Source organism: Mauremys mutica, chromosome 8 (genome assembly GCF_020497125.1).
Source record: "Mauremys mutica isolate MM-2020 ecotype Southern chromosome 8, ASM2049712v1, whole genome shotgun sequence".
Lineage (NCBI taxonomy): Eukaryota > Metazoa > Chordata > Testudines > Geoemydidae > Mauremys > Mauremys mutica.
In genome coordinates this window covers 88,426,780-88,442,546 of record NC_059079.1, presented here as the reverse complement: position 1 = coordinate 88,442,546, position 15,767 = coordinate 88,426,780, and the positions used below count along the sequence as shown (strand labels likewise).

The window sequence follows — 15,767 nt, the reverse complement described above, 5'->3', positions numbered from 1 at the left end:
CCAATACAGCCAGAAACCCTCTCATCTTCCATTGCAGGTTAAGGCAGAGCACATGTGCACTAAAATCTAGTCCCTTCCACTGCAAGGTTTCTCCTGCATTGCTCTTTGTTAAAGACCACAATCTGCTGTCAGGTGGATCAGCACACATGGACAGGGACTGAGTTGAGAGTATGGGGAAAGTGTTGGCCTATGGCTTCAGCACTAACCCCTCAAGCAACTGGACTAGATCCCAGTAGGTGGAGAGAAGTGTGGTAGACACTTCAACAGAGTAGATGCCTGCATGAGTGACTCAGCCTTTTGCACACTGCCTTGTGTGAGCTGCTGATTGCAAATTAGATGAGTATGTAGTCACATGACTCTGACACCAGCTGTTGTCATGGAAAGCTGGCCTCTTTCTGGCTTAGACATCTATAGCATATTGCTAATGTAAGTTCAGGCTTTTAATGGGTCTCTGCAAATGTATTCGTTCCCAACTGGCACTTATAAGTATGTATTCATTTATATCACTAGAAATGGGATAAACAAACCTAACATTATTGATTTGGTTTTAGGACAAGACAGAAGCTGCCCTAAGTGACTGCAGCAAAGGTATGATCCTTTTTCCTGATTCTGAATGTGCTGCTGTTGCGCAATGTCATTGGTGCAGAAATCATGCCACTCAGTAGGGCTGCAATTTTTGACAAGGCAGGTTTTTTTTTTTTTAGAACTCAGAAGGAGGTCATGGTGATAGGGGCATGTATCTTGGATTAACTTTATAAAATGGCTGTCAGGCTTTTACTACCTGAAATGTCTTATTTCTCCATTGCAAATAGGAATGGTGTTTGCAGTGTGATAGTAGCAAAATCTTTTACAGAAAATTAGAGAAAGCTGCCCTTTCTCCTGAACCTACTCTTGTAAATCCAACCCAGCTCTCCAAATCTTAAGAGTTTTAACCTTGAAGTGCAAGGAATTATGTGGTTCCTTGGAATGAAAGGCACCAAATCCCTTTGTCTAAGTCTTTTACGTTATTGCTGACCTCGTGCTCTCTGATTCCCATGCTGCCTAGTTTTATCTCTGCGGCTCTTGATGAAATCTGTTCAGCTATGTACTGTTGCATCCACCAACTCACCCACATGAAAATCCCCAGATGTCTGGTCTTGGATGTGTGTTATACTCTTTATAACAGCTGGGACAAAAGTCCAGCCTTACCAAATGGAGAACTAATTCAGTGGCTGAGTGCCATCACTGCTTATACAGTAAGCATTTTTTGTAAGTGTTACTAGCATTCTTGCCTTTCTGAAAGTAGCAGCACCTAACTGGCTTGTACCACTTTGCTTTCTTCTTCCTGTTTTTTGAAAATGCTTCTGCTAATTTTGTACTGTCTGAAAGGAAATCAATCAGCTGTGCAGGTTACAAGATTTAAACTTTACCATCATTTGACAGTCTCTAAGGGCTTGGCTCACAAGCTGCAATGTAACACTTAGAGCATAGCAATGCAATTCACACCGACCTGCATCTTGCTGACTGCAGCATTGTCCTTGTCCCTCTAAAAAGAAGAAACATGCTATGTTTGGCTGGAATATTTTGGGCTGCATTGCTTGCATTAAGAATTATATTAGATTTGGTTGTTTTTTTTGGGGGGGGAGGGGGGGTGTTTTGTTTTTTAAGGTGCTTTTTCCTGTATTGAAAACTGAGTGGAGAAATGTCTTGAGAGCTTGTTTATTAGCAGGTTTCTGTTGTACAGAAGCAAACTGTTTAGCATTCTGTCCCAGCTGCACCAGTAATCATGGTTGTGTCTGTCAAGAGAATAGGGAGATGAAAAAGCATACATTGAATCAACATGCTTATTTCAGAGTGGTAGCCGTGTTAGTCTGTATCAGCAAAAACAATGAGGAGTCCTTGGGCACCTTAGAGACTAACAAATGTGTTTGGGCCCAGGAAAGAACCCACTTCATTAGATGTTCCAGCCCACGAAAGCTTATGCCCAAATATATGTGTTTAGTCTCTAAGTGCCACAAGTGTTTCTTTTGTAATTTCTAGAAACAGTCTATCCATTCATATATAGGTACTGAACTAGATTTAATCTGTTACCAGTGTAGATTCAGAAGCACTTCAATGGAGTTACTTTTGACTTACACCCTTAGATGAAGATAAATTCAACCTCTGCATCTGTCTAAAAGTGATATCCTTTTAACTTCTAGATCCTGTATTTGTACTATATTGGCTTTATGGTACTCTGCAAATTATATCTGAAATGTCCAGAATAATTACTATGTGTAATATAAATAATACCCCAATCCCTGGTCCCTTCTTCTGACTACTTCTGCTATGTGCAGTGAGAAAAGTTTCAGGATGCATGGAGCACAGCAGTGAAGCAAAGCACCATGAGATACCTTCCCAAAATTCTGCACACTTGGGATTAAGTCCATGAGGCTGTGTAGACACATTAATCTGCACTGAATCTGAAAACAGTTGGCCATATGTATGCAGTTATTGCATGCTATCCAATACCAGTTAGTGTGCAAAAACTCTGAATTAAACCTCCTCCCCCATTAAGATATCTTTTATATTAAACTGGTACTATGCTTGATTTTAATAAATAAAAAAATAAATTAACTACAAGATGTATATATTCACTTAACCATTGATTTGAGGGGGTGTAGAAACATTCCATAAAAACATACCACTTTGTTTTAATTTTCCAGCAATCGAACTAGATCCTAACTATATCAGGGCTCTGATGAGGAGAGCAGAACTATATGAAAAAACAGAAAAACTAGATGAAGCTCTGGAGGATTATAAAACAGTCCTAGAAAAAGATCCATCAGTACATCACGCGAGAGAAGCTTGCATGGTAAGCATTTACACCATACTTAGGACTAACCATAAAATTTACATATGCAATGCATTGATACTGCTTATGCAAGCGGCTCCACTCATTGAGCTCACCTTAACTCTCACTAGTGATGCAAGCAGGCTTAAATCTCAGATCGTGTTATATTCACGAGAGCCAGATATATATCCTTGTTCACTCAGGATCTCAACTGTTCAGTTGCCGAATGTTGGTATTAATAGTAAAGTTGCAACTAAATTTTGTCTTTGTGTCTCTGAAAATTGATTGGGTTGCTCTCATCCTGCCTTCTCGCGCCCTCCCTTCCCCTCTCTCATGACATTATATTTAAAAAAAAAAAAAAGTCATGCAGAATTGTAACAATTTTATATCTACATAGTATGGAACTGTTTAACCTTTATAAATGGGTGAAAGTAAACATGGGTGTTCCTGCCTGCAGGTGCTTGGCCTATAATAACCCCGTATAAGTATGCTTTACTTGTTAAACAGCCACCCCGCCCAATTTATCACTCATACACCATAGTCCTTTATTATCTTTGTTCTGTTTGTTTGATGATATATGTGCCAAGCAAGTGTTGAGGGGTGGGGCATGTGTAGTATGCACCATGCACTTGAGCCCCTGGCCTTGGAATGGAAATCGCATCCCACAACACCTCTGCACTCTTGCAGAAGTAATGTGCCAAGGCATCTGGGATGGGACAAATTGGTAGATCAGAAAAAGGCGCACAATAACACTGCTTTTGCTAGTTCTTCAGTGGCCTGGAATTTATGAAAAGCACTATGCTGTAAGACCTAGGTATTATACTGTAAGACATCGGTATTATACTGCAATCATTCTTCTGAATAGTGACTCTGGCCAAACATCTCTACAACACACTTTTCTTTTTTTCTGAAGGAGCTGGACATAAATAACTGGAATTGAAAATAATAATTTCACTTTTGTCTTGATCATGTAATTTTTGAGGACACCAGAAAATGGGCTTGTAGCTAAACTGATAACTCTGAGGCAGACATAAAAGATCGTTCAAAATCTTGAGTGGTTTGTTTCTGAAAACTTTTGAGTTATTTTTGCTAGTAGCAGTTTAAGCTTGCTATTTACAGCCAAGAGCATGTCCTCTCATTTTAATGGAATGTAATCTTGTGGTCATAAACAGAAGCACCTCCTGATCTAGCTGCTTTCTTCGTTAGTGAGCAAAATGGGATTTAGTATTAAACTGCACACCTCATGTCCTCTTCAGTTAATGTTACAAATAGCTGTGGGATTTATGGTACCTTGAAAGAATCTTTTGTCATATCCACTGGTGTAAATAAGTACTCAGAATATATTTTTGGTTTTTGGACAGTATGGCTTGGAAGAATAAAGGTAAACCCTTAAAACTCCCTGGAACCCAAATCTGCCCTGTGTACAGTCCCTAGTCGATGGCGATTTAGTCACTGCCGTGGACTGTTGATTCCAGGTTTTAAGCAGCTATTCGTGTGAAATGCCAGTGGAAGTGCTTTTCTGATGGCATTTGGCACTTTAATTTTTAGTGTGAAAAGTGGTGGTGGATTTGATAGATTAGAAACAGTCCGTACAATGTCCAGGGAGGCAGGAAGGGATAGGTACTCTGACTGCTCCTCTCAGAGGCTGCTTGTATTTTCCACTGTGTAACATTCCCCAGAGCAGTCCAGACCAGTGAGGGGCTGTGTCACCCCTCCTGTGCAGCTTTGGGGGCCTTGCAATGCTTTGCTATTGTAGCTTCCAACTTGGGTTGCTCACAAACAGCCTGCCAGCATGCAGGTCACACCCAGTATGTCTGTGTACAGCTTCCGGTCCTGGTCCAGCAGTTCTGACCGCAGCAGCCTGTCAGCACAGCCTGCTGCTTCCACCAGCCTTGGTTATTGCTTGCAGGGTGACCCCAAAACGCTCCTAGTCGTGAATATTTTCCACAAAAATGGGTGTTTTGCACTGTCCAGACCTGTCCTTGGCAGTCCAGATATTAGGTCTGTTGCCCTTGTAAAGGGATCAAGATATAATAGTTTGCCACTTTGAATGGAGTTACCCACACAGTTCACCACACTGGATTAGTTTTGATTAAAGAATAAAACAAATTTAACTACAAGAAGAGGTTTTAAGCGAGTACAAGTAATGAGGCATTGAAGTTACAAGAGAAATCCAGATAAAATGCTTTCTAAACTTAACAAACTAGACTTGGTTCAAAGTGAAGTTCTTACCTCAGGTTTCCAGTAGCATTGCTGACCAAGTTTCAGGTGAGGATCTGCTCCCAAGGTCCAGTGGCCTGTGTTTTTTTGTCCTCTCTCCATCTCTTTCACCTCAGAGAACTTGGGGTGTTTTTACCCTCTGACTTTTCTAGGCCAGTCCCACTTTGAGATGCATTTTCCTGAAGGTTACCACTCAAAGCAAAGTTTATTAAAACAGTAAAGAGACAACATGATGACTGGTAGTGAACAAAGTTCCATGATGTTTCTTATTACCTGTTTGCTGGAATGCGGCTTTTCTTTATCTCCTGCCTTCCCCGGTCGCTGTCTGAGGATTCTGTGTACAACTTGTATATGTAAATTGAGGTAAACACACATTCCTTTTTGAGACCTGCGTAAGCAGTTCTGCCTAATTGGGGCTATGTGGGTTTGAACATGTGCCACCAGCATCATTCAGGGAGAATTCATAACTTTACGGGTAATTTATACATTCCACCATTATATTATTAACCATTATTATTGTGAGGTATCAAATAATACATTACAAGGCATATTTTGTACAAAGATTATAATAGGGTGTGACTACAGGGGTGCATTCCATCACACACTGGCTCTTCAGGTGGAAGTTAGTTCATGCTTCTGTCAAGGCCATGTGAAGGGACATTAGAGCCCTTAAGGGGAGCATGCTGCCAGGGGAAGGTAGCTCCCAAAAACCGCTCAGAGATGATTGCCCTCTACACAGTTGGAGCTGTTTGTTTTTGAATTCTGGGTTCTGGAGGCTCTTCGCTCATACCCAGAAGCAGCTGTCGATTTCTAAGAGGAGCACTGGATGGTATTTTTAAAAGTGCCTCTTCATCATTGCATAATTTTTTTCATTACAGCATGTTATCTAGCCCTTGAGGTTGTGGTTTATGGGTTTAGGTTTTTGTGTAAGTGGGACGCTGATTCATTTATATTGTTTCTGAGTTCTAGTATTAGTTTTGATGATCTGCTTATAAAATGATACGCACGTTCCTGTGACTGTTATGAACAGCATGGGTGTATGGGTTGAAACTACTTTTGATTACTAATTTAAGGAGAATGGACAAAATGCCTAAAATTGGGCATCTAAAGCCCTATTTAGGCACCTAAATTTAAGTAACCGTATTTTAAGTGGAGATGATCACCTATAGCTTCAACCAATTGCAGTGGGAGCTAGTTGCAAGTGCTCTACCCCACTAAAAATCCAGCTACTTCAATACTTGAAATAAAACTGTGGTTAATATGGATGTAAACCAAAAAAAGCGCCCAGTCTGTAGTCTGGCCTGAGGTATTTTCCATGGGCATTATCCATGTTCTCTTCAATATGCTTTTTTTCTAATATAAATACTTTTTTTTTTAATGTTGGTTGTTTGTTTGCAGTTCTCAAACATTCCTTGTTTTCCTCGTGCTGGGTGTACTTGATTCTATTTTATATGCATTGTTTACTGAAGTTACCTTTTGATATGTTGTGGAGAATGTGGGAAATTTCTGTATTTTTATTCAAAAGTATGTGACTCAGTTTCCCCATACATATTGCTTGTTGTGAAGGGTAAAAGTGATGAAGTGATTGGGTGTGTCACATAGTCCATTCATACCAATCCCAACGTCTATCAGGAACAGCTTCATTCACATGCTGGCAATCTTGGAGATGCAGTGGAAAACCAACAACTGGACCATTAACTTTAATGACTGCCAGCCAAGTGGACTGTCTGACAACAACCACGTCCTACCTGCAACGCAGAGCAGGGGAGGGGAAGGAGAGTACACGTGAAAATAGCATGACTGGAATCTACGACACAAGACTGAGGTGTTACGAGACATGGAAGAGAAGAATGTTCCAGCATGGTAGAACATAGGTTTTCAGTCCGGGATTGGTTCGGGCAGGCTAAGGACATTTTGCAGCAACCATGTAATTTGCTTTGCAGGCCTGGACAAAGTGGCACCTACCTAACTAAACAAGGGAAAGCTGGCAAGTTACGTGAGACACACGTTCTGGCTTTGATTTACCATTTGAACCCAATGGCCCTATTCCAGTTGACTATTAATGTTTGCTATGAAAAGGTTGTCCTGTGTCACAGCAACCATCTGCTGGTTGCATAGCGCTCAAGAGGATAAATCTCCAGTAGGAGCCCAAGCTCAAGCTTATTGGGATCTACTGAAGAAGCCAGTGGGGGGAGGGGGGAGAAAGGCGGGCTGAAGCTGGGGACCCAGTCTCAGAGAACTGAAGTGGTAGGGCTCCCTAGGTAGCAAAGTGGAGGCGCTGAGTTAGGTCAAGACTTAAGAACTTAATTTTAGGGTCAGATGTTAAGTGCATTTTTTTTTAAATAAATAAAAGTTTAAACATTTAATATGAGGCTCAGTCACACCTTCCCAGGGAAAAAGAAGAGTGTGAACTGAATCTTTTTTTTTTTTTTGAGACTTTCAGTAATGATTGGCTTGAACTCCCTGCACCTACCCCAAATTTTGAACATGTAGATCTAGCAGTGAATTCAAAATACTAACTCCCTGTTATGGAGAAGATCACTTCATGTGAATTGGTGTAACTCCATTGAAGCCCCTTTGTGTCCATCTTTAGTTCTAAAATTATATATGAGAGGCAGTTTGATCTAGCAGATAGGACACTGGACTGGGAATGAGGAGACCTGAATTCTAATGCCAGCTCTGTCACTGACGTGCCGTATTACCTCTCTGGGCCTGTTTCCTCTCCTACCCTTTTTGTGTCAACTGCAGGCTCCTTGGGGCAGGGACTGTTTTTGTGTGTTTGTCCAGCACTATTAATAACTTTAAGCTCCAAATCTGAACATTTTGATCATATAATTGAATGGCCTTACATTTTAAAACCTGCTGGTGGTTTAAAAACTGCTTTAAACTTAGACTTCTGTATAGTTCAATTTGATGTAAAAACACTTTGGCCATCAATTTAAGTCATTTTAATTTTCTAAAACTTAAAATACATTTAATTTTCCATTTAAAAACCCATTATGCTGCTATAGGAGTAGCACTGGAAACAACCAGAGAGAATCTTGGCCTGAAACCAGAACTGAAACTACTTTTTTCAGGACTGGATCATTAAGTAGGACTCTCTTCTGCCACTGATATGTGTATATATAACTCCTATTAATGCTAATGTAAGTTGCATATGTCTAGATGAGGGCAGAATACCCTCCTAAGCACACAGCTCTTGGCAACAGCCTAGTGAATTGACAAGCTTGTCACACATCATTATTTTCATATGTAACAGATGTGCTGGGGCTATTATGTTCTAGAAATACATGCATAAATATGTTAATATTATCCTTGTTTATCATTTCCTCTTTGCTGAAGCCATGACTTCTTAATCTAATAATTCAGTTAAAAATTCTGGTGACCTTCATCGAGAAAGCAGTGGCTCTCTTACTTTCTTTAGCTTTTAGCATATCCTATATTTTAGCACCATATTCCCTAACCTCCATGTGTGTTCCTTTTCATCCTTGCTGTTATTGTACTTGTTCCCTTTTTAATAGGGTCTTTCCTAGTTTTTGTTCAGCCCTTCACTCTTCTTGCAATGTACGGCATATTGGGGTATCTTACTTCTCTAAAGTGTCTGCATTTCACTGATTTAATGTCTGGTACATACTGCAGTTCTGGTTTCCTGGCTTATTATAAAACATAATCTATGCAAAAGCTTAATGTGTGATAGCAACGTTTCTCAAACTCTGACATAGTGAGCCATAGCTCTATAGAACGTTTCATGGATGCTTCTTCCATTCTGTAGACCACTTCCCCTTCAAAATTGTATAACCTCTCTGTGTGATACCTACTGCAGTAGGTATATATGGGAAAGTAATATTAAGAAAGCATATAAGAGGCATCTAAATGCCTCTTAATGACAGAATCATAGAAATGTAGGGATGGAAGCGACCTCAAGAAGTCATCAAGCCCAGCCCCCTGTGATGAGGCAGGACCAAGTAAACCTAAACCATCCCTGGCAGACGTTTGTCTAGCCTATCCTTAAAAACTTCCAATGATGGTGATTTCACACAGTCTCTTGGCAGCTGCTTCCAGAGCTTAACTACCCTTATAGATAAAAATTAGGAAAAACTTTCTAACATAAATCTTTCTTGCTGTGGATTAAGCCCATTACTCTTTGTCCAACGTTCAGTGGACATGGAGAACTGATCACAGTCCTGTTCATAACACACCTTAACCTGTTTGAGACTTATTAGGTCCCAAACTCAGTCTTCTTTTCTCCATACTAAACATGCTGAGCTTCATTAACTTTTCCTCGAGGGTTAGCTTCCCTAAACCTTTTATTGTTTTTGTTAGTCCCGAGAAGAGCATCTCCAATTTGTCCACATCTTTCCTAAAGTAAGTTACCCAGAATTGGATACAGTACTCTAGGTGAGGCCTGACCAGTGACAAGTAGAACAGGACAGTTACCTCCTGTGTTTTACAGGGCCCACTCCTGTTAAATAAACTCCGGAATTATATTAGCCTTTTACAACTCTTCACATTGCTCACTCATATTCAATTTGTAATCCTCTATAACCCCCAGATCCTCTTCAGCAGTATTACTAACTACAAAATGGGGAATAACTGGCTAGGTGTGTATTTGGTTTTTCATTTGTCTATACTGAATTTCATGTTTATTTCAGACCAATTCTCCACCTTGTCAAGGTTGTTTTGAATTCTAATCCATTCCTCCACAGTGCCTACAACCCCTCCCGTCTTGGTTTTCATCTGCAAACTTTATAAGCACTCTCGCCCCTCCATTATCCAAGTCATTAATGACCTGGACCCAGGACTGATCATTATGGGACACCAGTAGATACACCCACACAGTTTGACAGCAAACCATTGATAAACTACTCTGAGTACAGTCTTTCAACAAATTGTGAACCCACATTGATAGTAATTTTATCTAGGCTGCAGTTTCCTAGTTTGCTTATGAGTGTGTCATGTGGGACTGTCAAAAGCCGTCCTAATGAATCAAGATGCGGTTTCTCAGCTGAAAACAGAGAAGAGCCATATAACCAGCCAGGTAGCAATAGACCACCACACATGTTCCACAGACCAGGCTTGGTGAGCCACTGGCCATCATTAATGCTAAATTTAACAGTATGTTACCAAAAAAAGAGAGCTTTTTGACTGGTTGAAAATTCTCTTATTTAAATGGTCATAGGTCTTGCCTACACTAGAAAGGGTTTGCTGGTTTAGCAGCTAGTGATGATGCAGTTTATACTAGCAAAATAATTCTTTTGCCGGTATTGCTTAAACCAGTTCCCTGAATAAAATAAGCTCTGCTGCCAAAAAGGACTGCCTCTTGTTGATATAACTGCATCTACAGGGGGGCTTTTGCTGGAATAGCTATGTCAGTTAGGGGGGTGACTTGAGGAAAAAATAAAACTCCTAACCACCCTAACTATGCCAGCAAAACTTTTAAGTGTAAACTAGGTCATAGAAATTGGTTCTCATTACTAATGTACTGTCTGTAAAACCAATCTAATGTGAGTTTCAGAATCACAAAAGACCTTTTCCAGTGAAAATGTACCTAATGCCGATAGAGCCTGACTGCAGGAGAGACTCAACACCTTGTACTGGTCAGGCAGGGACACATGAGACACAACCTTGTACTGGTCAGGGATAGGCACAGTGCTCTCTTTGATGTGTAGCTTTCAAAAGTGCTTTAAATGCTGGGTAATTATCCTTATTTTTGTAGGAAGTAAAGAGAAGTTAAGTAATGCCTACATACCCTGTTCTGTCACCTATCTTACTTTAGTCCAATTTGCAGTACACCCCCTGCAAGATACTGAGGGCTTGTCTATATACCACTGCAGTGGCACACTTTAATGTTAACAAGGGGTCTTTCAGTAACACTGCTACTCACTTTAGCAGAAATAACTACAGGCAAGTCTCTTACGGGAGGGTTCCATTCCGCAGTTAGCGCGTAAAGTGAAAACTGCGTATGGTGAGTTGAATGGCGGGCGGAATCGCTCGTACTACAGATGCAGTTTTTATATTGTTGTTTTTCTTTTTTTTTTCCCCTGTTTTTGCCAACCGCACAAAGCTGAATTTGCACATGTTAAATGTGGCTAAGATGCGACTTGCCCGTAGTTCAGTGGGGATCAATATCAGTGAGGGGAGGGAGGAGGGTTTAGGTTTTTGCATTCCTCTGTAGGAGCCACTCCCTAAAGGATATCTGTTTGAAAAGCCTTTCTGGCTATTTTTGGTGCATTATCCTGCACAACTGTCTGATCTAGCTGCAAATGAGCAATGGGGCTGCTAGAAAATGAGTCTATCCCATAACCTAACAGACCTCTCTCTGCTGCAGTTTTTCTGATTTTTTTTTTAAGCCTGTTTTTCTCATTAGTATTGAAGCTCTGGCATAGCAAGACACTCTTCTATGTGTGCAGTAATGGTGGAAACTCAAACAGGGCCTCCCGGGGGGGGCAATTTGCCCCAGGCCCTGAGCCCCACAGGGGCCCCCACGAGAGTTTTTCGGGGGCCCTGGAGCGGGGTCCTTCACTCGCTCCGGGAGGCCCGGAAAACTCTCGCGGGGCCGGGCCTAGGAGCTTCTTCCGCTCCCGGTCTTCGCTGGCGGGGGGTCCTTCCGCTCTGGGGCTGAAGGACCCCACACTGGCGAATTACTGCCGAAGCGGGACCCACCGCCAAAGTTCAGCCCGGTCTTCAGTGGTAATTCGGCGGTGGAGGGCCCTTCCATTCTGGGACCCGCCGCCGAAGTGCCCCGAAGACCCGCGCCGCCGAAGTGCCCCGAAGTGCCCCCGCCGCCGAATTACCGCCGAAGACCGGGCTGCACTTCGGCGGCGGGTCCCGGAACGGAAGGGCCCCCCGCTGCCGAAGACCCCAGGCCCCCGGAATCCTCTGGGCGGCCCTGAACTCAAAGGGGTATCTTGGCCCCTCACATACCTGCCAAGCCTCTAATACAGCACAGTAAAGGCAGCTAGAGTTTACAAGGACATTCTTTTAAAAGCAAAACAAACAAAAACAGAACAAACAACCTGATGCTATTTGTAATCTCATGTCTTTACCAGCCTGCAATGGTCTGCAAAGAAATCTTAAGCGTCTCTCTCTCTACAGGAGCTTCTTTCTTTGTTCTATATAAATAAATATTTATTTATAATATATAGAGATATAAAAAGAATGTCAGATTAGCAAACCTACATATAATGGCTCAGAAAGGCTTTACATTACCGAATGTAACAAAGGAAGCAAACTTCAGTTCTAGTTCTTGATCCAACTTCATAAGCAAACTGTTACAAGAAAAGAATAATTTAAAATCCAGCATTTTGAAACTAAACAGGAGTACTTGTGGCACCTTAAAGACTAACAAATTTATTTTAGCATGAGCTTTCGTGAGCTAAAGCTCACTTCTTCGGATGCATAGAATGGAACACACAGACAGGAGATATTTATACATACAGAGAACATGAAAAGGTGGAAGCATGCATACCAACAGGCAGAGTCTAATCAATTGAGATGAGCTATCGTTAGCAGGAGGAAAAAAAACCTTTTGAAGTGATAATTAAGATGGCCCATAGAAGGTGTGAGGAGAACTTAACATAGGGAAATAGATTCAATTGGTGTAATGACCCAACCATTTTGAAACTGTAACCCTATTTTCAGAGGTTTTTATGGTGGTGGAGTACAGAAATAATCCAGACCAACAAAACACAAAATTCTCCAACAGTTCAAATGTGCTGTGCCAGGTTGTAACGGGAGAGGTCTGGATCTTTTAAAACATGTTCTGATGATTTTATAATAGCATATAAATAGCAACTTTTGTTACTGTAGATGTTCTTGTGCACTCATCCCTGTGGTTGCAGAATCATTATGTCATATGGATTCTTAATAAACTAAGTCTATGTCAAAGCTAGTATTAGGGATCTACTATGCTTGCCTAGGTGAGGGAATTGCTAATGATATATTACAGCTATGCGTGGAACCCACTACCTATAGTTAGGGGAATCTGGAACACTCTGTACCCTCCCACCTGGTATCTCCACCCTTTGCTGAAACTGAGATTCCACTATCTCTTAAAACCCCATTCACTCACTCCCAACTCCTGCTTATACTTGCAGGGAAGGGGCTGTTTTCACTTATCCCCCTTGAAAAGTGAATTATATGTATAAAGATGATCTCGAGTTCCAGGAGCAGGTGTGAAGTGAATTCCTCCCCTGTTATCATAAGCAGTGATTGTTATTTAGGCATCTGTGGAGGCTACTGCTGGAGCTATTCTATCTCTGCTCTTTCACAGGTCTGTCTCCAGCAAGAAGAGCTGCTAGCATTAAGAGCTGTGATTACAGTTCTTCAGTGCATAGAATTACTCCCTCAAATGCTCAGTTATAAGCTGATGAGCCCAACAGAAAAATATCAAGAAAAAACCCTTGGAATATATATGTGATGTACAATGAATGGATGTCTTCCATACTACATTGTTATAACAAAATTAAAATGTATCTAACAGTGGTGGTTCTATGAATCAATGTACATTATACTGTTCCTTGTTTTCTTTACCAAAGTGGTGAATTGAATCCCTTAATTCTGTCTTGGTGAAGTACGGTATACACTTACAATGCAACAAACTTCCCATTAATATTTTCATGGTATTTATCCGGCAAGAGCTCATTGCAGAATGCACTATAAGGGTGTGAGCTGCCTTGATCGCTTAGCAACTGTTTTAGGCATAATTTAAAGAAATCAGTAACTTCTAGAGATTTAAGACTGTGTGCAAAATTGTCTAATATACATGTTTTAGAATAAACTTGCAAGCTTTTTATTGTTGAGGATTGCCCCAGTGGCAAGAAGAATATGTAACTAGGACCCAGATCCTGCACAGTGGGGCGTCACATGGGTGTTGGAGTTCCCCTCCACCATGGAGGAACTTGCAGCATAGAGTCCTTGATCTCTAACATTCTGTCATCTCTCAGATTTGGTTGTGTCATGTCTTGCATAACAAGGTGCTTCTTCGTTAAAACAAGAGATCCTGAGGTGCATAAATAGCAAATTTAAAGATCATTGGCAAAAGCAGCATCTGAAATTTTTTAATGTTTCATAAAATGGAAGTTCTCTACAATCTCATGCAAATGTCCCAGATTCCCAGGAATATACACACACACACACACACACACAAAATATGTCTGTATTTATAACTTAAACACGGTGCCTGATTGCAGTTGGCTTTTTACAGGCTCTTTTATTAAGACTAATAAATGCCACGCTGGAGATGTAGCTAAAAATAGATTTTTATTCTGTCTTTTTTTTTTTAACTTCTATTTGCTTTTCAGTTAAAATACTAGAAAACAAATAGGCACCATCTGACCGCCTTAACCTAGAAATGAAAAATGATTTAGAAATGAACATTGCACTTTTCCCCCTATCTAATGGGGCAGACGTTAGGTTTCTAAACAAGATGAAAGCGTCATTGGTTAACATCTGCGTTTCTTTTAGACCATAAGTAGTGGGTCTATGTCCTGGGTATGTGTATGCAAAATACAGTATATATGTTTATCTGACAAGATTGCCAAAAGCATCCTTCTGAATCTGGTCTTCTCTTATACTCTTTCAGCGATTACCTAGACAGATTGAAGAGCGGAATGAAAGATTAAAGACAGAAATGTTAGGTAAGTAATTCATGCATCCAATTTGTATGCATAGTAAAATTTATGAGAAGTTTTGTAGAAATAACAAAACTGCATGACTAGGTAAAATTCTTTGCAGACAAAAGTGGGCAAGTCTCCCAAAGCACTTGTTGAAATGGGGAAAAAAAAAAATCTTACTAGATGTCTGTTTTGGGGGGCGGGACTTGTTTTGTTTTTTTCGGTTCTCTCCTCTCCAGCCATGGAAAACTCTGCTGCTAGAAATTGCCTTGCTGAAACTATTATTGAGGAATTAAATAATCAACTGTCCGAGACACGCAACAACAAAAAATTAAATTTTTAGTACTTGTAAAAAGTGAATCTCTTCCTAGCTTGTGCTACACGTAGCTCTGTCATGCAGTCTTTCACCTCATAGGGCTGTCAATGTGTCACACTTCTGACCTGTCCTGCTAGAAAAGAACTCAGTCTCTTCTGCATAAAGAACCTCAGTTTTCTTTTATACCAGACTCTGAAGATAAATGTGAACAAGGAACTATAAAAATACCAAATTTCCTTTCCCTTCAGACCTAAAAGACTATTTCTACCAGTTTCCTAATGGGATGACATTTTTTAAATTACCCAGATCTTTTTGTAAAGTGCATATTCCAGCTGGTCAAAAAATGTGAAGTATTTTCCACACAAAAAAAATAAAATTGTTTGAAAATTTCAATCTTTTACAGAAATTTTTCCATTTTTGTTAAACTGGAAAATTTCAAAAACAAATTTGGCAAAGACACATTTTTTCTTAGAGGCAGTTTTTGCATCTCTGAATCTGCTGTGCATCTCTGTCATCTGCTGTGCATAAAAGAATGGCTGTGAGAAAGTACTTGGCTCTGTGACAGTTTCCATCCATAGATCTCAGATGATCTCAAATAGGAGGGTAAATATCAATATCCCCATTTTACACATCGGGAAACTGAGGCACAAAGGTGAAGTGACTTACCCAAAGCATCACGGCAGGTCATTGAGCTCTCTGGAAATAAAACAGTCTCCTGACTTCCAACCCAGTGCTCTATCCATTGGACAATGTTGCCTCTCAGACAAATCTGTGCCAAAGGGTACTGTTAATAAAATTGTTCAGG

The 15,767-nt window shown here is 40.6% G+C and overlaps 1 protein-coding gene across 5 annotated transcripts in view; it reads left to right on the top strand.

The window, feature by feature from the left end:
* TTC1 (tetratricopeptide repeat domain 1) overlaps positions 1-15,767 on the top strand; it is a 43,072-nt gene that overhangs the window by 14,965 nt on the left and 12,340 nt on the right. For 4 of the 5 annotated variants that reach the window (XM_045028781.1, XM_045028779.1, XM_045028782.1 and 1 more), the window contains exons 5-7: positions 552-588; positions 2,685-2,833; positions 14,616-14,670. In XM_045028781.1, the coding sequence (XP_044884716.1) occupies positions 552-588; positions 2,685-2,833; positions 14,616-14,670 (241 nt within the window). Of the gene's footprint in view, positions 1-551; positions 589-2,684; positions 2,834-6,598; positions 7,184-14,615; positions 14,671-15,767 lie in introns of those variants that run through there. The other variant, XM_045028783.1, reaches the window with a different exon arrangement.